This window comes from Pongo pygmaeus, chromosome 5 (assembly GCF_028885625.2).
Source record: "Pongo pygmaeus isolate AG05252 chromosome 5, NHGRI_mPonPyg2-v2.0_pri, whole genome shotgun sequence".
Lineage (NCBI taxonomy): Eukaryota > Metazoa > Chordata > Mammalia > Primates > Hominidae > Pongo > Pongo pygmaeus.
This window is the reverse complement of record NC_072378.2, coordinates 3,008,685-3,030,357: the sequence shown is the minus strand read 5'-3', so window position 1 is coordinate 3,030,357 and position 21,673 is coordinate 3,008,685. Positions and strand designations below refer to the sequence as shown.

General features: G+C 48.4%; 2 protein-coding genes across 5 annotated transcripts in view; one reads left to right on the top strand and one right to left on the bottom strand.

The window, feature by feature from the left end:
• The first annotated feature begins 2,360 nt into the window (after positions 1-2,360).
• TUBB2A (tubulin beta 2A class IIa) lies at positions 2,361-6,287 on the top strand. The gene is made up of 4 exons (XM_054493458.2): positions 2,361-2,541; positions 3,804-3,912; positions 4,221-4,331; positions 5,030-6,287. Exons 1-4 carry the CDS (start codon positions 2,485-2,487, stop codon positions 6,088-6,090), a joined length of 1,338 nt encoding a protein of 445 aa, XP_054349433.1. The 5' UTR covers positions 2,361-2,484; the 3' UTR covers positions 6,091-6,287.
• A 466-nt stretch (positions 6,288-6,753) lies between these two features.
• Positions 6,754-21,673, bottom strand: part of BPHL (biphenyl hydrolase like) — a 34,592-nt gene continuing 19,672 nt past the window's right edge. For all 4 annotated transcript variants that reach the window (XM_054493463.2, XM_054493461.2, XM_054493460.2 and 1 more), the window contains exons 5-7: positions 20,881-21,012; positions 17,848-17,971; positions 6,754-7,467 (exon numbers count right to left, since the gene is read on the bottom strand). In XM_054493463.2, the coding sequence (XP_054349438.1) occupies positions 7,380-7,467; positions 17,848-17,971; positions 20,881-21,012 (344 nt within the window). In that variant the 3' untranslated portion in view covers positions 6,754-7,379. The remainder of the gene's footprint in view (positions 7,468-17,847; positions 17,972-20,880; positions 21,013-21,673) is intronic.

Genomic DNA, 21,673 nt, shown 5'->3' with positions numbered 1-21,673 from the left:
TTCAGGTCTCATCCTCTGCTCCTATTTGGCCTCAGATTTCACGTTGAATTAAAACACAAAAGCCAAGAAGCAATTATCTCCGGAAAAATCTCTTCAGAACTGTGTAATGAGTGAAGGTACCCCAAGGAGAGCCATTCTCTGGAGAGGTTCCGGAAGGCTCCGGCTGGTGGTGAAGAGCCAAGATGTGAGAGTTGGGGTGGGGGTAGGGAGAAGGTGGAGGTCAAGCCCTGGGTACCTGGGAGTAGCATCCGAGGGACAGGCTGTCCACTGGGGGCCCAGCAGCAGGGAGAGGGGAGAGAGGAGGAGAAATTCTAGGAAATCTGTCCCCACCCTGAGAAGAGGCACTAGGCACCTGCCTATCTACATCTGGGAGGATGCTGGCCGCTTCCTAAAGCTGGGGTGATTAAGACCTAACCTGGCCTAAGAGGCTACTCACAGACATCTGGCTTTAGTTTCCACCTCCGATACAGACCAACTATTGAGGTGGCAGGTAGGGTGCACATTAAGAATAACAGCATCATCCTGGGTATTTTTTTTTTTTTTTTTTAATTGAGATGCAGTCTGGCTCTGTCGCCCAGGCTGGAGTGTAGTGGCGCCATCTCGGCTCACTGCAAGCTCCGCCTCCCGGGTTCACGCCATTCTCCTGCCTCAGCCTCCCGAGTAGCTGGGACTATACGTGCCTGCCACCACGCCCGGCTAATTTTTTTATATTTTTAGTAAAGACGGGGTTTCACTGTGTTAGCCAGGATGGTCTTGATCTCCTGACCTCGTGATCCACCCACCTCAGCCTCCCAAAGTGCTGGGATTACAGGCGTGAGCCACCGCACCCCGCGCATCACCTTGGGTTTTACCAAGCCATTTTTGCTCCATAAACTCAATGTGCTTTCATATATGGCTTCTCATTTCCTACCACAAAGCCAGCTCCGAGGCACCTGTAATTATCATTATATAGTTGGAATGTGCTGGGAACCAAAGGCAGTCCCCAGGCCCCTGTTACCTAGTCCACCGTGCAGGGCCATCTTTGTGAATAATGAAGGCTGGTCCTTACCACAGCCCACCCAGGCCTTTAAAACTCACCTGGGCTTTTTCTTTATACAAAGACTTTAGATTCCTTCCCTTACTAGCTCTGTGGCTGGTCAGGTCTTTCAACCTCGCTTTCTGAGCTATGAAATTGGGGTACTAATAATGCTTACCACAAGCCAGTGGTAGTCAACAAAAATATGCATAAGTGAGCAGCAAATGGAAACCAAGTAAGTAATTTTACATTTTCTAATTTCAAAACAAGTCATTTAACACAATGTATCCAAAACACTATTATTTTGATAGACCATCAATATTTAAGAATCAGTAATGAAATATTTCTCATTATTTTAACTTACTGAGCCCATAAAATCCTGTGTGTACTTCACACTTAACAGCACATCTCAGTTCAGATTACCTACGTTTCAATGCTCAGCAGCCACCATGCCTAGGGTCTACCGAACCGGACATCCTAGCTCCGAAAGCTTCTGTGAGGATCAGGCGACCTAAGGGGTGTAAGGGGCAGGGCCATCAGCTGACACATCAACGTGGCAGATATAGTCCTGTCTTTCCTCTCTGACACACACACACACACACACACCCGCAGAATTTTCCACATTTAAAAGGCCTTTACAAGGACGCAGGAGCCCAAAGCGGACATGTGACAAATCCAGCCCTTTTCTAGCCCCCCCAACCCCCGCCCCCGACCAAGCCATCTTCCTCCCCTGTAGGGGAGAAAGGCCGCCCACCCCGCCATCCTGGCATTCCTTTCAGGCAGCTGCCCGTCGGCTCCCCGGGGCCCCCCACTCCTCTCCACGCTGCCCACCCCACCCCTACAAACGGCGTCCAGGACCCTGCCCAGGATGCGGGAAACCTTTGCCACCCGCTGGAGAGCCCACTGCAAATGGGTCTTCAATTTCCGGCTCCCTACTCCAAAGGGTACTCGACGCCTCTTCCCGTCCCTAGGAGGCGAGGACCCTGTTCCGAGGCAGCCCCTCCCCCTGGTTCCGGGGCCCCCGGTCCCCAGCCCCCCTCGAGGGTCCAGAGTGTGCGGGTCGGGGTGGGGATTGCGGCGTGAGCGGAGGACCCAGCGCCAGGGGTCGCCCGCGCCCGTGGATCTGGCAGGGGGCTGCGGCTGGGCCGGAGGCCCGGGCACCGCACTCACCGCCGGACCGCGGGGCCGGCCGCCCACCCCAGACCCAGCGGCAGCAGCAATAGGGCGAGCGCCCCCACACCTCGCACCGCGCCCCGGCTCCCCCTCGCGGTGCCGCAGTCCCAGCCGCACCGCCCCCGCGGCCGCAGCCCCGCCCGTCATGACGTCACCGGGCAGGGCGGGTCCCCGGGTATAAAAGACGGAGCTGGGGGGCGGCGGCAGGTCTCTGCTCTGCGCTGCGCAGCCCAGCCCGCCGGTCCACGCCGTGCACCGCTCCGAGGGCCAGCGCCACCCGCTCCGCAGCCGGCACCATGCGCGAGATCGTGCACATCCAGGCGGGCCAGTGCGGCAACCAGATCGGCGCCAAGGTGGGCTCACCGCCACGGAGGGGCGCGGGGTGGGGACCGAGGGTGCGGGCTGGGGCCGGGGCGGGGGCTGGAGGCCGCGGCGGCCCCGGGCTGGCCGGGTGGCACATTCCGCGGCGAGGCTGCCGGGCGGGGCCCGGGAGGCTGCATGACCCGCCAGAATGCCCGCAGCGCCGCAGCTGTGTGTGCGTTTAATCGGGGCCCTTTCGATTTCCCAGGGACACAGCCCTTCTGCGGGACGCGGTTGGCATTCCCCTGGGTGTATTTGTCTCAGAAACTTGGGTCGGGGCTACGGTCATATTTATTGCGCTAGCTTCATGTGAATTTAATTTGTATATTTTTCTCTACGGTTTGAATGAAAACATGCAGTGTCACTGGACTGACAGATGTAACAGAGGCTTCCCTTTGGGTCGTACAGGCGAGGGTGTTAGATAAATTCCCTTGCTCGGGCACTGTCTTGACATGATGACATACAACGTTATAGTCTTGCTGCCAGTCCCCGAGGCGGCAGGTGACTGCGCTGGGTGGGGGCTGCAATTACCGACCGCTGTGTGGGAGGCAGCAGCGGGTCTGGTGCATGGGTGGGGGCGGGCGCCAGTACAAGGACGTGGTCTCTTTGAGAACCGCCATGTTGCCCACCCAGCCTCCCCGCCCCCTCCCTGCCGCAAATTCACAATGGAGCCAGCGCCCTCACGATGGCCAGCTCCTTCCACTGCCGCCCAGGTGCCCTCCCAGGCTCCTGCTGCCCTTCGCCCAGTCCTTCCGGTGGTCAGTGCCAGCATGTAGATCGGTGGCTTAAACCTGCACTGTTGCAGGAGTGCCTGGGATCTGTGCCAAGAGAGCTTGATCCCTGGAGGCAGCCACAGAGTGGGTCCCCCTGTCCTTGGTCCTGCCACGACCCATCAATCATCCCGGATGCAATGGCATTCAGACCTGCCTGGGGTGACAGAGCCTCCCTGTACCCCTTCTCCACTTCTCTACTCTCCCCACCCTTTCCCTAGAAGGGCATCTGCTGTGTCCCCTCCTCCTCCAGGGCCCCTCCCAGCCTTTCAGTCTATCCCCATAATATGGCCGATGCTCTGCGGATTTTCAAGCCCCTCAGCAGCGGCTGCTGCAGGAAATAGGGGGTGCAGCTCTTTGCTCTCTGTCTAGCACTTACTGTCTGACCACAAAAGCCCCTGTTCCAAGGACATGGGAGGAGGACAAGGCCATCCTTAGTGACATTCAGGATGCAGAGCCATGGTGTGGTTCTTTTTTCATTTCAGTTTTGGGAGGTCATCAGCGATGAGCATGGGATCGACCCCACAGGCAGTTACCATGGAGACAGTGACTTGCAGCTGGAGAGAATCAACGTGTACTACAATGAGGCTGCTGGTGAGTAGCCGGATGTGTGTGCCCAGGAATCGTTGCTTTCCATGATGTGGGAGATGAAACGTCCTAGGAACATGCACGTGACAAAGGCATGCTTCTCGCATATTCATTTCAAATGCCAACTGCTGGAAAAACACGCTTTATGGTTTCCTAAGATTCCTGCCTGTTTGCCACGGCTAAGCACACTCAGGACCTCCTTTTTCTTAAAAGCAGAAAATCTCCTGTTCTCCTTTTGTCTCAGATGCTGGAATTCAATACTGCTGTGAGTCCCTCCCCAAGCACAGGTCTGAGTCAGTTCTCGTTTCCTGCAGGTAACAAATATGTACCTCGGGCCATCCTGGTGGATCTGGAGCCTGGCACCATGGACTCCGTCAGGTCTGGACCCTTCGGCCAGATCTTCAGGCCAGACAACTTCGTGTTTGGTATGTAGTCATGATCACTGGGAACTGGCCAAATGACACACCTTCTTCCTAACAGCCCTGCAAAGCACAGTTCTTAGTGTTCAGTGCCAAGGTGACACTGTGTCCATGGCAGCCCTGAGTCCTGGCCTAGCTGCACGCAGTCCATGGGCAGTCATGGCTCACAGATCAACGCCAGCCTGCAGAGAGCTGCGGCAGCCCTCCCATTGCAGAGCAGCCTCAGACTGGAAGAGGAAAGAGCAAGGAAAAGCTTCAAGCCAGGCTTCATAGGCTATAGGCAACTTGAAAGGACTTCAAAGAGCCAGGGGCCAAAAGCACAGGTTATGACCAGAGCTAGACACATGCTGAGGCCACCTTCTCTGCTGGTCACACTGCCTTCACCTTGCCTGTTTAATTGTACTTGAGTATAAAGAGAATGCCTCTTAAAAATGTATGTATTTCAGAACCAGTTAAGTTTTCTAACCCTATCCTCTTCCTCAATCAATAGCCTCAGATGAGCTAAACTTACTTCTTACTTTATTATGATCCCCAGTGTTTTTGAGGTCACTGACATAGAAAAATATTTCTTCAGGTAAAAGAAGAGTATTCAAAAGAGAAGAATCTGCCAGTCTAAGACCAGTCCTACCTTCTCCTCCATAGTCAAAATGACAGATTTTGAAATTCCTTGTTTTAGTGTCTAATGTTCACTTTCCCTCTGGCAGGCCAGAGTGGAGCCGGGAATAACTGGGCCAAGGGCCACTACACAGAGGGAGCCGAGCTGGTCGACTCGGTCCTGGATGTGGTGAGGAAGGAGTCAGAGAGCTGTGACTGTCTCCAGGGCTTCCAGCTGACCCACTCTCTGGGGGGCGGCACGGGGTCCGGGATGGGCACCCTGCTCATCAGCAAGATCCGGGAAGAGTACCCAGACCGCATCATGAACACCTTCAGCGTCATGCCCTCACCCAAGGTGTCAGACACAGTGGTGGAGCCCTACAACGCCACCCTCTCTGTCCACCAGCTGGTGGAAAACACCGATGAAACGTACTCCATTGACAACGAGGCCCTGTATGACATCTGCTTCCGCACCCTGAAGCTGACCACCCCCACCTACGGGGACCTCAACCACCTGGTGTCGGCCACCATGAGCGGGGTCACCACCTGCCTGCGCTTCCCGGGCCAGCTGAACGCAGACCTGCGCAAGCTGGCGGTGAACATGGTGCCCTTCCCCCGCCTGCACTTCTTCATGCCCGGCTTCGCGCCCCTGACCAGCCGGGGCAGCCAGCAGTACCGGGCGCTCACGGTGCCCGAGCTCACCCAGCAGATGTTCGACTCCAAGAACATGATGGCCGCCTGCGACCCGCGCCACGGCCGCTACCTGACGGTGGCCGCCATCTTCCGGGGCCGCATGTCCATGAAGGAGGTGGACGAGCAGATGCTCAACGTGCAGAACAAGAACAGCAGCTACTTCGTGGAGTGGATCCCCAACAACGTGAAGACGGCCGTGTGCGACATCCCGCCCCGCGGCCTGAAGATGTCGGCCACCTTCATCGGCAACAGCACGGCCATCCAGGAGCTGTTCAAGCGCATCTCGGAGCAGTTCACGGCCATGTTCCGGCGCAAGGCCTTCCTGCACTGGTACACGGGCGAGGGCATGGACGAGATGGAGTTCACCGAGGCCGAGAGCAACATGAACGACCTGGTGTCTGAGTACCAGCAGTACCAGGACGCCACGGCCGACGAACAGGGGGAGTTCGAGGAGGAGGAGGGTGAGGACGAGGCTTAAAAACTTCTCAGATCAATCGTGCATCCTTAGTGAACTTCTGTTGTCCTCAAGCATGGTCTTTCTACTTGTAAACTATGGTGCTCAGTTTTGCCTCTGTTAGAAATTCACACTGTTGATGTAATGATGTGGAACTCCTCTAAAAATTACAGTATTGTCTGTGAAGGTATCTATACTAATAAAAAAGCATGTGTAGAAAACCTTGTGGTCTCTGTTCTCACTTCAAATAATTTTTATTCTTTCTCTAAATGCTTAAGTATAAAGTTTCAAGGTTTAACTTGTTACTGTTTATATTGTGGTAATCAAAGTTTAATTTTAATAGCAATGTAGGATTTCTGCTTTAGTGTTTTAATTAATAGCATTCCTGCCCTTTTAGTACAGAGCAATGAAAATATATATTTTGTTCACCTTTACTGGCCCAAAGTATTCATCTCTCAAAAGTGAACCAGGAGAGGGATATGGGGTAAAGCAAACCTGCCCCTATCTGCTGCTGTTCTGGACATCCTATGATCTTAGAATTGAGGACCTTGGGCACGGACTCTCCCTACTTCTCTTGGATATGATAGATAAACACAAATAAAAACACAAGTGAAGCTTGAACCTCTCAGATAAAAGGTACAGTATAAATTCAAGATGTCTTAAAATCTCCAACATTAACACTACACATTCTCCACCTAAAATTTATTTGAAAATAAATTATGGCAGGAATTCACCTGTTAAGACAATGGTATAACTTGTCACAATTTCATGTTAGAAAATTGGATTTAATTTTCATAGCTATTGAAGTTAGAGGCTTTATTCCTTTTTTATTTTTATTTTTTATGTTTTTATTTTTTTTTAAGACAAGGTCTTACTCTGTTGCCCAGGTTGGAGTGCAGTGATGCAATTACAGCTCACTGCAGCTTTGAATTGGGCTCAAGTGATCCTCCCACCTCAGCTTCCTGAGCAGCTGGGACCACAGATGTGTGCCACTTTGCTTGGCTAATTTTGAAAAACTTTTTTTTGTAGAGCCGGAGTCTCCCTATATTGCACAAGCTGGTCTTGAACTCCTGGACTCAGGCAATTCTCCCACCTCAGCCTCCGAAAGTGCTGAGACTATAGCCGTGAGCCACCGTGCCCAGCCTGAAGCTAGAGGCTCTTTTCAATATGTCATTATTCTCATTTGGTTAGGATAAGATTGAAGGGAGGGGTAGAAAGTTTCAAAGGCAGAGAGTTTCAAAGGCATCATGTTAACAGGCAGTAACACGATCAAGCCCCACACGAAGGAACCACCAAGACTCAAGTGTGCATTCTCATTGTAGGAAGTCTTCTGCTAACTTGTTGAATTCGTTTGCAAAACGCAAGTGCAGATTGTGTTTGCCTTCTGGCATCAAATGCAGCCTAAAAAAAGGAAGAAAAAACGCTTTGGGTCAATGGCACACCACTTAAGAACAAACCCCTCACTCTCCCCAACATTTCACAAACATCTAAAGTGAAAAATTGCCACATTTCCCCCGTGACCGCTATTGAGGAGAAAAATGTAACTCATCAACCTTCTAAGAATATAGTCAGAAACGTGAAACTCTTGGAGTTTATGACTACCCTTGAGGTTGACTATAAGGCAATGACTTAACAGTAGCAGACACACATTATATTTGGAATTGAATCAAGTAACAAATGGTTTGACTGGAAAACGGACTGAGAGTGGGGGAGGTGATTTGGTGGTTACTCTAGAAAAATCCATTTTAATGAAGCTGATTTTAAGAAAGAAGGTTGGTAAGAAGATAAAAATAAGAAATGTTCAGAATGCACTGGGATGGGGCAGGTGAGTTTCTTGGGGGTGTTGATGTAGTGGGCAAGTGCAAAGCTGAATTCACAGCCACCCCAAGCCTGCTGCTCAAGGTTCCAAATCACCCTTCCATTTTTGGATTACTGAACAAATACATCTGAATACAAGCCGCCAGACAAATGGCTGTGAGGGTGGTGAGCCCACGCCAGCAGCCCTGTGCTCCAAGAGCCGCTGCTGCAGCTGTCACAGCTCAGCGTTGCGGCAAACACACTGTCCTCGTAAGGCTTCTTCCTTTCAATAGGATTATGATCAAATGGGACAGGTTTACAGTTTCCTGAATAAATGCAGCCTTCTCTTTGTTCCACATTTGACTTATTAGCTACAAAAGTATAGAAACAGTAAAATTGGTAAAGCTTCTAGGATGAAAGCCTAAGTTCAAGCCACTTTGTCTACAATGATAACTAGACATTAAAAGGACAATATTAGGGCAGAATGCATTATCATGTTGCCTAACGTTTTGACCTTCAATACTGGGGGGCTGACAGCTCAGAACCTCAGTAGGTGCGAGGGAGGAACTGTGGGGCAGGGAGCTGTGCTTGGAAGATGCTGGGCCTCTTCCAACTCAGCCACCACACTGCGGGTGGGAATGGGGTACCAAGAGAATCAACTTGAAAGGAAGACATATTGTTGGGACTTTTCCGAGGGCCTTGGAAAATTAGTAATGCTATTACTAACAACCACAACATTCTAAATTCAACTTTAACACTATTCAGAAAAGAAGGATGGGTTGCACCCACCCCAAAGATAGGATCCCAGTTGCCTACACAAGGAACAGGGCTTGTGGGGACACTCAAGGCCTTTGTTTTCAGGAAACAGGAAAGAACCAATTGCCAAGGATGCTGAGAGGTCACAGAAGGTCATGTATAGGCTAAATTGCATCCCCTAATCTGCACTAAGCTGGACTGGGAGGCAGGGAATCCCCAGCCTGCCACATGTGAAGTCTTCCGCTGTAGACAGTCCAGCCTATCTGGCTATGATTTGTTGGTTTCCCATAAGGAAGGAAGGAGACCCTCACTGTGAACCATTTCTTTTTAGCCGTTCAGCACTGTCTGCACTCTTCCTAATCTCTAGATCTTGGGGAAATGAAAATTAGGTTCCCTTCATTAAAATATGGGAGACCTGCTCTGAATGCTGGATGGATGAATGGATGAATGGACAGATGGACAGACAGACGGAAGAGAGTATGAAGACAACTGTTCTCCTTGATATCTTTTAAGGGTCATTTCAAGCTCCTTAGCAGCCCTAGCCTCCTTCAGGTCTGACACAGGTTTCACTGCACAGAAACTCTATTGTGTGTTCCTCTTTGGGAACAGGACCACAATAGATGGGCATGAATATTAGCTGTCAAGGCAAGACAGGAGCTCTGTAGCTGACCTAGATTCTCACCCAAGTAACAAAAAGATCTAATCACATGCTCTGTGGAGAGCACTTTTCAAACAATAACATTCTCCGAAAAATTAGTAGGAAACCCCCAACTGCTAAACACATGGCTCAGTTGGAAACGAAAGGGCCTCAGAGGATGAACACGAGTTCCTCTGCCAGGGCAGGTTCTTCATTGCATGTGGCACCTTCAGAAAGAGACATGATTCCAGATATTTCAAGGAACTAGAAGCTGTCTAACCCCAAGGTAAATGTATGGGTCACTTTACCTCTGTTGATACAGCTCTTTTAGGTCAAAATGGCATAGGTGAGATGCTGGCCTCATGATGCTACCTTTCCTGCCCCACCTGGAGCCCTTTTCATCTTTAGCTGAACTTTCATCTGTAACTCAGGGAGTTACAGACTGTAACAAGGCCACAAGTAACCTGCTGTGGCATGCCTTCACCTTGGATCAATGTAACAAAACTTCATCTATGAATCCATAAAGTTGTCAGTGAGTCTGTAATCCGCAGAGTGCCAGTACGTACTTTTGTTTTAACTGGAACCCAAAGCAGGCCGCTGGATCTTTGCACGTGATCTCTTCCAGTGTGAAACTGGGCAGCAATATGGCATATCACTTCTTCAGGCACTCTTTCTGACACCATCCAAACCTGGTTGCCAATAGCCCATTTTTATTCAGAAACTAAATATTTTCCTTTTTCGTTCTGCTTCTTCTAGAAAGCCCCACCTAAGAAAAAGGTACTAGACCGGGCACGGTGGCTCACGCCTGTAATCCCAGCATTTTGGGAGGCCGAGGCAGGTGGATCACTTGAGGTCAGGAGTTCGAGACCAGCCTGGTCAACATGGTGAAACTCCATCTCTACTAAAAATACAAAAACTAGCTGGGCATGGTGGTGCACGCCCATAATCCCAGCTACTCGGGAGGCTGAAGCAGAATCACTTGAACCCAGTAGGCGGAGGTTGCAGTGAGCTGAGATCCCGCCACTGGACTCCAGCCCGGGCAATAGAGCAAGGCTCTATCTCACAACAAACAAACAAACAAAAAGGTAATGGCGGTCAAACCACAAGCTCTTTGCTGCTGATGAAGCTGGGGGCTGCCCTGGCTGGCCAGGCTCTCCTCTGGTTAGGGCTGACCAGGTATCTGGGGATGGTGGGAGCAACATTTCACTGAGAGGCTCCATTTCTCAAATGCAACAATGTCTCAAGCATTAGACACAAGCATTAGAAGCAAAACTGCCCCGGAGGCTACTTTCTGGGCAGTGTGGCACCTTGAAGTGGGCTGCTAGAGGACCCTCGGGCTGCTGGATTGGTGCTTTTAAGTGGTGTATGGAGGACAAAGCCTTTCCAAATCTGCTGTGACTGCGGGGACCTAGTCGGGCCCTGGACTGCAGGAAAGCTTTCTTCCTGTGACAGTTGGATGTAAACTGGAGGCATCATTGTGGGAGGAAAACACTGGCTTTATGAGGCCAGGACATGTTTTGTCTAAACAGCACAGAGTCCATACTGACAGGCTACGTCCATCTCCGAGTCACAATTCCTCATCTGGAAAACGCGGACAGTAATAGAATCTACCCTACAGAATCGTTCTGAGGATGAATGAGATCGTAGATTCAACATATGCAGCATAGGGTCTGTGGGTACGTGGTAAGCTTAATAAATGTCTGCTGTTATTTTATTAGTATACTTGTATTGCACTTCACAATGTGCAGAATTCCTTAAGGTGTTAATCTGTGCAGCATATTAAACAATGACTGACTCAGGGGAGCACAATTAATCTACATTTGTTGGCTAACACAACACCTCCAACTGGAGGCTGCTTCTCTTAAGAGAGGTTTTAATATAATCTCACAGGTAAGATTTGTCTGGAAAGGTTCAGACCACACTGTTTTTGAAATATTAATACAAAAGACTCAACTTGATAAGCACTGGCTAATTCTGTGTGCAGTAAATCCTGTAACGAGCCCACAGGCAGCGTGTGGAGCTGACGGTTTTCCCTTCCACCTGAGCAGCAGCTGGGAGGAGCTGAAAGCAGCACCTGGGAAGAGGAGGGCTGGGATGCCAGTGGTGGGGAACTGTCACCTGGGGCAGTAGCAGAGGAGCGGGCAAACCACTGCGTCCAGGCTGGAGGTAGTCCAGAGCGGAAGCTGCAGCCCTGGCTGCCTGCAGCATCTACCTCCCCACCAGAACCTGGCTTCACTTTTCTATGGAGCTGAAAATGAACCACTGTCACTGGTGTGAATCTTTTCCACCTAAGCCAATTCATTTCACTCCACCTAGTGGTAAGGCTCCCACTGGCCTGCCTGGGAGGACTAGGGCCATCTTACCACTGGTGGCCAGACCCAAACAGCCAAGTAAGGTGCAGAAAGAGACCCTTCCTTCCCTTCTGTGGTCCAGACAGAGGACAGTGACTAGCCCACTGCACAGACATCCCAGGCCTGATCCCTCGCTGCCAGCCTGCCAGCACACCCTCTGGTGAACCCAACACAAGGCCCAGACCTCCGCAGAGATGGCATCCATCAGCCCTTCACCCTGTGACTATACTTTGTCAACTTGACTGGGCTACAGGGTGCCCAGATATTTGGTCAAACATTATTTCTGAGTGTGTTCATGAGGGTGTTTCTGGATGGGTTAGCATTTGAATCCATTGACTGAATAAGGCAGAGGCCCTCCCCAATGTGGTGGGTCTCATCCAATCTGCCGAAAGCCTGAGTAGAACAAGAAGCCTGAGAACAGCGAATTCCTTGGCCTTCAGTCTGCGATGTTGGCTTTTTCCTACCTTTGGACTCAGGCTGAAACATTGGCTCTTCCTGGGTCTCAAGCCTCCTGGCTTTCACACTAGAACCACACCATCACCTCTCCTGGCTGTCAGGCCTTCAGACTTAGACTGGAACCACACCTTTAGCTCTCCTGGGTCTCCAGCTGGCCAACTCACTCTGCAGACCTTGGGACTTGTCAGCTTCCATACTCCATGAACCAATTCCCTATAATGAATCTCTTTTTTCTACCTATATATACATACACACATACACATCTTGTTGGTTCTATTTTTTTGGAGAACCCAAATATGCCCATATACCTACACTAATAATGGTGTTGTCTTAGCTATTCAGGAGGCTGAGGCGGGAGCATCCTTTCAGGTAAGGAGGTTGAGGCTGCCAGGAGCTATGATCGGGCCACTGCACTCCAGCTTGGGCAACAGAGCGAGACCTTCTCTTAAAAAATTTAAAAATAACTCAAATAATAATGGTGCTGAAAGTTGGAACAGACGGCAACTTGCCTGACCTAATTTCAAGCTATGCCCCAATGTCCTCTGGGGGCCCTATTCACCTATATCCATACCAGCATTCCATCCTCAAAAGTGGCAGCTACTGTCTGTTGAGTATTTTTTTAAATTTATTTATTTTTGAGATGGGGTCTCATTCCTAAGCCCAGGCTGGAGTGTTGTGGCATGATCATGGCTCACTGCAGCCTCGACCTCCTAGGCTCTGGTGATTCTCCTACCTCAGCCTCCTGAGTAGCTGGGACTACAGGTGCGTACCACCATACCTGGCTAATTTCTTGCTTTTTGTAGAGACGAGGTTTCAGTATGTTGCCCAGGCTGGGTGTGTTAAGTCTTAAATTTAAGTCCAAATGTACAAATACCTCCTCATTCATTCCTCAAAAACTATCTTGAGATGATAGGTATTGTCATGCTCATTTCACACAAGAGGTAACAGTGGTACAGAAATATTACACCCAGCACATGGTGACCAAAGCAGCACTCCAACCCGAACCAGCACTCCGACCCGAACCAGCACTCCGACCCGAACCAGCACTCCGACCCGAACCAGCACTCCGACCCGAACCAGCACTCCGACCCGAACCAGCACTCCGACCCGAACCAGCATTCAAACCCAAACCAGCACTCCAACCCGAATCAGCACTCCAACCCAAACCAGCACTCCGACCCAAACCAGCATTCAAACTCAAACCAGCACTCCGACCCAAACCAGCACTCCAACCCAAACCAGCATTCAAACCCACACCAGCACTCAAACCGAGGTCTGTCTGAGTCCCCTGCTGGTGCTCTTAACCCCTCTCCCTCCCCTTTAGTTGACGCGAACTCTGTGCCACATGGACTTTCCCACCGGGTCTGGCCCTCAGGCCTGGGCTCAGAACATGCAGCTGGTCCTGCACTGGTGACCCCAGCCCATCCACAGAGACATGGCCCTCTGTGCACCTCTCGCTCTCCCTCTCTCTCTTTCAACATGCACTGAGCATGTTCAGATGCTCTAGACCATATCCTGGGATAGGCGGTGGAGTGTTCAACAGGGGAAGAATTGCATTCACGTTAGCAGCTGTTAGAGGTATGAATAAGGAGGCCGGGTGCAGTGGCTCACACCTGTAATCCCAGCACTTTGGGAGGCCAAGGCAGGAGGATTGCTTGAGCCCAGGAGTTCAAGACCAGCCTGGACAACATGGCAAGGCTCTATCTCTACAAAAAATACATACACAAAAAATTAGCTAGGCGTGGTGGTATGTGCCTATAACTGAGCTACTTGGGAGGCTGAGGTGGGAGGATCACTTGAGTCCAGGAGTTCAAGGCTGCAATGAGCCGTGATCACACCACTGCACTCCAGCCTGGATGACAGTGCAAGACCTGTCTCTTAAAAAAAAAAAAAAAAGAAAGAAGGTCAAGCACAGTGGCTCACGCCTGTAATCCCAGCACTTTGGGAGGCTGAGGCGGGCGGATCACGAGGTCAGGAGATCGAGACCATCCTGGCTAACACCGTGAAACCCTGTCTCTACTAAAAATACAAAAAATTAGCTGGGCGTGGTGGCGCCTGTAGTCCCAGCTACTCGGAAGGCTGAGGCAGAAGAATGGCATGAACCCAGAAGGTAGAGCTTGCAGTGAGCCAAGATCACACCACTGCACTCCAGCCTGGGTGACAGCGAGACTCCGTCTCAAAAAAAAAGAAGAAAAAAGGTATGAATAAGGAGCCACATGACCTCAGATAGGTGAGCGAGCAACTGGAGGCGCACTCAGAGGCAAGGAAGCCTCACTGAGGAGCCGCCTGAGTCCTGGCCTAAGGGGTGAGCACACACCCAGGCAGGCAAAGGCAGTGGCTGAGGGATGGAGAGGGGCTGCGGGCGAGAGGCGAGGGACTCATCATTTGCAGTCGAGTCTGAAACCCAGAACCGGACATCTGGTTCCTGAGATCTGAGTACCTCCTCAGAAGCACTGTGATGGGCTGAACTGCACCACTCATATTGATATGCTTAGATCCTGACCCCCAGCATCTCAGAGTGTGACCTCCTTTGGGTAGAGCGTTTTAAGAGGTAATTAATTTGAAATGAAGTCATATGAGTATGTCCTAATCTATTACGACTGCTGTACTTATATGAGGAAATTTGGACACAGGAGGCAGAAAGGCAAAGCCTGCTCCCCATCACTGCTGTGGTCTGAGCAGCTCTCATTGTGTTTCGTATCTCAGACTTCAGCACAAGAGCTTGTTAGAGGAAGGGCTTCAACCGACTAAAAACACATTTTAAAATCACTGAGCTTGAATTTATCTCTAAGGCCTCTTTGCTTAAAATAAAAATAAGCTATTCTTATTTTTCTTCTACCACAAAGAGAAAAGAGAGAAAGAGACAAATTAACATAAGCTGGAAGCAGACCTGCAGACCTGCTGAGTAACTCCACCCTTTGTTCAGCCTCCTTCTGAGGCAAGAAAGGCAGTTTGGTGTTTGCTTCACACATAATCTGTATTTCTTGGTAAAAATCTGGGAAGGGATAGTCTGTGCCTCTAAGTGTTTTTTGTTTGTTTGTTTGTTTGTTTTTTCAGACAGGGTTTCGGCTCTTGTTGCACAGGCTGGAGTGCAGTGGCATGATCTTGGCTCGCTGCAACCTCTGCCTCCCAGGTTCAAGTGATTTTCTGCCTCAGCATCTTGAGTAGCTGGGATTATGGGTGCCCAGCACCATGTCTCGCTAATTTTTGTATTTCTAGTAGAGACAAGGTTTTACCATGATGGCCAGGCTGGTCTTGAACTCCTGACCTCAAGTGATCTGCCCACCTCGGCCTCCCAAAGTGCTGGGATTACAGGTGTGAGCCTGTAAGGGTGTTTTTCTCCTATACTGATGTACTGTGTTGCTAGGAGATGGGCCTAAATTAAACTTTAATTCCGAAATTAAACTTTCTTGTAGACTGACTTTAATTGAACCTGGCTCTTTAAGGGTACATACCACATTTACTATGTGTGTCACTGTGCAAAACTTGTCATTTCTGAAGCTGGAAGACAATTAACCAGGTCACCTGGTATCTTATTCTAGGCATGTTACCATCATACATATTAAGAGATAAGTGGCAGCTGTGCTATGGTGGAAAAGCACCATATTAGGAGAAAAATCTAAGATTCATTATTTACTAGCTATACAACCTTGAAAGATTGCTTAACATCTCTCAGCCGTGATTTCTCATCTGTAAAATGGATAATATTTTTCATAAATGTGTCATAAACTATAACGAGATACTATATATAAAATACATTTTAAAATATTAAGTGCTATATGGAGATATCACTTTGTACACTGCAAATGTATACAATCAAAAGCACAAAAACTAAGATTGTATAAAAAACTTTTGCAGGCCGGGCATGGTGGTTCATGCCTGTAATCCCAGCACTTTGGGAGGCCAAGGCGGGTAGATCACAAGGTCAGGAGATCAAGACCATCCTGGCTAACACAGTGAAACCCCGTCTCTACTAAAAATGCAAAAATTAGTTGGGCGTGGTGGCACATGCCTGTAACCCCAGCTACTCAGGAGGCTGAGGCAGGAGAATCACTTGAACCTGGGAGGCAGAGGTTGCAGTGAGCCGAGATCGCGCCACTGCACTTCAGCTTGGGCAACAAGAGTAAAACTCTGCCTCAAAAAAAAAAAAAAAAAAAAAACTTTTGCAAGGATTAATAAGAAAGTATACTACTGGAATTTTGTACCATGACCATAACTTAGTATTATAATTTTATAAAGTCTAGTTTGAAAATACCTTTTATTCCCTACTAAATATTTATTTATTTATTTATTTATTTATTTATTTATTTATTTCTGAGATGGAGTCTCACTCTGTCACCCAGGCTGGAGTGTAGTGGCATAATCTTGGCTCACTGCAACCTCCGCCTCCCGGGTTCAAGCGATTCTCCTGACTCAGCTTCCTGAGTAGCTGGGATTACAGGCGCCCGCCACCATGCCCGGCTAATTTTTGTATTTTTAGTAGAGATGGGGTTTCGCCATGTTGGCCAGGCTGGTCTTGAACTCCTGGCCTCAAGTGAACTGCCTGCCTCAGCCTCCCAAAGTGCTGGAATTACAGGTGTGAGCCACTGTGCCCAGCCGCTACTAAACCAATTTAAAAACTCCAAGCCAGGCGTGGTGGCTCATGCCTGTAATCCCAGAACTTTGGGAGGCCAAGGCAGGCGGATCACGAGGTCAGGAGTTTGAGACCAGCCTGGCTAACATCGTGAAACCCGTCTCTACTAAAAATAAAAAAAATTAGCTGGGCATGGTGGCGCACACCTGTAATCCCACCTATTTGGGAGACTGAGGTGGGAGAATCGCTTGAACCCGGGAGGCAGAGGTTGCAGTTAGCTGAGATTGTGCCACTGCACTCCAGCCCAGGCAACAGTGCGAGACTCCAACTCCAAAAAAAAAAAAAAAAACTCCTCCATTAAACCTCTCTGTCCACCCGTAATATAATCCTGCCTAACTCTCACCTTTGCTCTTCGCTGACTCTATGCTCTTACCAAATGAATTATTTGTTATACAGGCCCATGTGTATTTTTGATTCATGGTTTAAGTGGTATAGGAGGAACGTGTGGAATAAAGAGATGCCTGTTAACTTAAAAAATGCTAAATGGATATAGCATTGTCCATTATGGATATAGGAATTATAAAGGTTTACGGTAATTGTATTTTATTATAGAAAAGAAACTTTTTTTCCTCATTTAAAAATTCTCTGAGAAATCCGTTGTTAAATATATCATGGAACAGAGTGATAAGGAAGCAGTGGAGTGGTTTCTGTGCCTGCTTTCCCTGCTGGCCTGGGGGCTTTAGGGACAGGGAACACTACCATTAACTGTGCTAAGCGGGGCTGGCTGTCAGCAGACATCAGAAATTTGGTTTAATGGATTTTTTTAAATTGGGTGGTCAGTGCTTTTATAATGATAAAAAACTAAACTGAAAATTTCCAAATTGTGTGAAACTGTTTCAGTTAATACTGATGGAAATAAATCTAAACTATTACCAAGTGACAGGGCTTAGCACCTATGAGCATGTTTGCCACTCATAAAAGTAAGAGCTGTCTATCTGAACGCGCCTTTTCTTCTGGTTATCGTCACCCACAGTTCAGGGCTTCTGTCTTCCGTGGTACCCTAAATAAAGCGGTGCTACTGACTGGCATTGGAAAAAAGGGGGGCTGTGTACTCTAAAACTCCAACTCCTCTTGGTTCTTTTCCTTCCAGTAGCTTTGCCCATTGACTCCGAGGCTCTGGCGGGGAGTGTGAAGGCGGTGACAGGACCTACCGTGAACCTTTGACGTGCTCATGAATGAAGTCAGCATGAAACTGCGGGACCAGAGGATCCTTCTCACCGTGCACAATCAAGGTGGGGCACTGGACCCGGGGCAGCAAGTGCCGGCAGATGTTACCTGAAGGATACACAGCACGAGGAATCTGCTTTAGTGCAACCATTCTACGCGGTCAGAGGAAGTGAAACTCGGCGAGCCCTGCCCCTCCTTGGCCCTCAGTTTCCCTATCTGTAAAAACCGCGGTTTGGATTTGACCCTGCCTGGGATTCCTTCCAGCTCTAACATTCTTTGGGTTTCCTTTTCTGTTTCTCTCTGTTTCTTGTTTGTTTGCCTGTTTCTGAGCTCTACTAGTAAATAAGTAGCCTGATTTAAATTCGCATAAAATCGTAGGAAAATCAAATAAACACCCCACCACTATATTCCACAGTGGCGGTTCCCACCGTGAAAACAGTGGTAGGTGCTTGACACCTGTAGAGCTTTGCCCTGGAAATCACGTTTCAGATGAGTGTAGGGGCCCCGGCCAGCCCTCAAAGCATATGAACCTCACGAGGAATTTATTATACAACTTGCGCATGGTAAAGCAGCTTCTCCTTATCACTGATGCCTCTGTGACACTCCTGACTAACACACTTTGCAGAGACTGTAAGGACTTACTCCCATTTATGAGAACTTTCCTGAGGCAATGATGGACAGCCTGGGCCCTAGTCCCTGTACGGCAGTTTTCTGCCTCTGTGAGACTGTGGTGGGTCCTTAACCACTGGGAGCTTCAGCCACAAACAGGAACAATCATAGTTCCCTCGGGCTGTTGTGGGGCTAAAAAGAGAGTTGCATCTAAGGTTTCCGGCATCCCGAAGCCAGCTCTTTCCTTCTCCTTCCTTCTCCGTGTGTGTCAAGAGGAAGGCACAGCAGCTCTGAGAAGGCTGGGAGCTGCCCCGACAGTGCAGTGCTCCCCTGCCCTGCACGGGCCCCAGGCCTTTCCCTCCTCTTCAGTGGGAAGTCACTGCCTGCTAAGTGAGAAGGGGACCCGTTGACTAGGGAAATACTTCTGCAGGTCTCTGACACTTCCCTCTCCTGTCCTGAGATGACACACACCAGCCAACTGCATCATCACCAGATGATGATCAAAGTCAATATTACTGAGTGCTCACTTTCTGCCAGGAACTGTTTAAACAATTTCATATCTGTTAAACACAGTAGTTATATGTTTTAACTCATTCAGCATATAAAAATGTTTCTCCATAAAGTACTTTTGTAATAACAGTAATACCAACCTTTCATTAGGCACTTACTGTGTCTTTGATCCTGCACCAAAGCTGAACAGATAATACCTCATTTAATCCCCACAACAGCTTTTCGAGGTCACAGATAGGAAACCGAAGCTTCAAGAAGCTAAGTTACCTGCCCAGATCCATTCTTACAGCAAGCCAGGGGCACAGCCAGAATTCACACTCAGGCACATCGCACTCCAGAGCCATGCAATGCAATGAATCCCTACACTATACCAAGCATCCATAAACCTGAGAGGACAGTAGGAAAAAAGGGCTCCTACCAAATTAGTCAGCACAGAAGGGGGACACATCATGAAGGGTCTCGCTGTGAGACAGTTCAGACACCGCTACAGCCTCTGTATCAAGAACGTATTTTTGAATTGCTGATTTAACCCTATTTCCACCTTTAAATCTTCCTATCTTTTCACTACTCTCTTCAATAAAACATAAAAGTTTACATTTTACAAATGTGCCCTCTTTAATGGAGAACTGTCTTAAACATTGTTTTATGGCATTCTTTTGTTTTAAGAGCAGAGATTTCCAGGGCCTGTTTCCATGGGTGGATGCTGCATCTGAACAGGAACATTATAAGGCATAAATTTGATACATTTGCTGTTTTCAACTCAAACCAGAAGAGTAACATTTCCAAATGTCCTTTTCATTGTGAAAGTTTTGGCAGATGATTCATGCAGGAAATGATTACCTAATAGATCAAATTGGTCCTTCAATCACAACCATTTTGTAACAATGCACTCCAAGATTAGATCTTAGCTACTCTTATTTTCCAGCAATTAAAAAAAAAAGAAAAATGAGATTATAAACATAAATAGCTGTATGAAAATAAACTACAATTCAGAATTTCTCTTAAATATGTCAATTCTTACTTTAACTGGAAATCTTGTCAATTTTTCAGATAAAGAATAAGAGGCTGGGCACGGTGGCTCAGGCCTGTAATCCCGGCACTTGGCGGGGGCCAAGGTGGGCAGATCACAAGGTCAGGAGATCAAGGCCATCCTGGCTAACATGGTGAAACCCCGCCTCTACTAAAATACAAAAAAATTTGCCTGCGTGGTGGTGCACGCCTGTAGTCCCAGCTACTTGGGAGGCTGAGGCAGAGGAATCGCTTGAACCCAGGAGGCAGAGATTGCAGTGAGCTGAGATCATGCCATTGCATTCCAGCCTAGTGACAGAGTGAGACTTCATCTAAAAAAAAAAAAAAAAAAAAAAAAAAAATTGGAGATATTTGTTCATAGTTAAGGTCATATCACTTAGTTCTGAAAACGAGAAAAAAACTGAATATTTTCTTCCTCGTATTAATTCCATTGAGATTAAAGATTAACAGTGTCCTCGTGGGGTGACACATCTAAATGTGTAAAAAGGAAAAAATATTGTACATATTGTGGCCTATTTATTTTCGAATTACTCATTCTGGAATTAGAAAATAGAAACGGTTTAAGGCTTCTGGATAATTATTTTGTCATCACACACACACCAAGGGTTAGAAGGAAAAAGAACAGTCTGCTGTTAAAGACTCAACAATGTGAACCTTTGGACACGCAGTCCTGCCTCTACATTCAGCCAGACTGACTGCACAAGAACCGGCACAGTATATACAATAACTAGTATTCTCTGTTCTGCTCACACATGAGCGTGTGAGGGCGATGGGCGGATTCATCAATCACTGAGCAATTCTGGAACACTGGGGAGGAACTCGAGCACTCTCTATACCAGGCAGAGAGCCCTTCAAGCCCAGTAACCTACCATCTGGGAGATGTTTAAACTGTCTTATGCCATCCACCCACTTTTCACAGGTTCTGGCAAAGTAGTCATACCCATAGAGGGCTTCTAGAGGCTTTCTTGTTCTCTCACTCCATTTAGAAACATCTCGGATGCCTGAAAAACAGAAGTGTAGGCAAAGAAAGGTTTAGTTTCATACTAAAGTATCGTCTTTAAGTATTGCGAGCAAGAGCCACTTCTGCGCCCATGCGCTCACTGTCTCGTCTGCCTGGAATGCCTCCCTCCCTCCCTCTGCTCGGCTTAGCCCTGGCTGCTGCTTTGCGGTGCCTTCTGGACCCAGGGCTGAGTGCCTGCCTCCCACTAGGACCTGTGTGCAGTGTAAGGGACTTTGCTTTGCTCCCCACTGTACCCCAGGGCCTACACTAGTGCCTCCCACAATACAGGCCCAGAAATCAATGCTTACCAAGTGGATGAAATTAGAGCTGCACTTACTGCTTTCCTTTAAAGATACAAGATAAAAGAAAATATGACCCTAACAGGGTCACCTGAGGAAGAGCGGCAATGTTTGCAAAAGAGGAGTTTTTTTCTGCATTGCATTTGTATGGACATTGAAAAATGTACACAAATTATTCATTCTAATTTCTGCTATGGAAGAAATATGGGTGTAACAGGCTAAGTACCAAACTTCAAACTATACTGTAGATGATTCACTGGTAGGGAAGAATAGCTAAAAACAACCATTAACATGAATCAACAAATGCAATTCCTTAGGCCAATCTTTTTCATATTTCTTTAAATACACTGTGATAAGTAAAGA

Bases quoted from the DNA above. Each gene is read 5' to 3' on its own strand.
- TUBB2A (XM_054493458.2), top strand. From the start codon at position 2,485: ATGCGCGAGATCGTGCACATCCAGGCGGGCCAGTGCGGCAACCAGATC. The intron at 2,542-3,803 runs GTGGGCTCACCG...TTTTCATTTCAG, and splicing joins GCAACCAGATCGGCGCCAAG to TTTTGGGAGGTCATCAGCGA. The intron at 3,913-4,220 runs GTGAGTAGCCGG...CGTTTCCTGCAG, and splicing joins GTACTACAATGAGGCTGCTG to GTAACAAATATGTACCTCGG.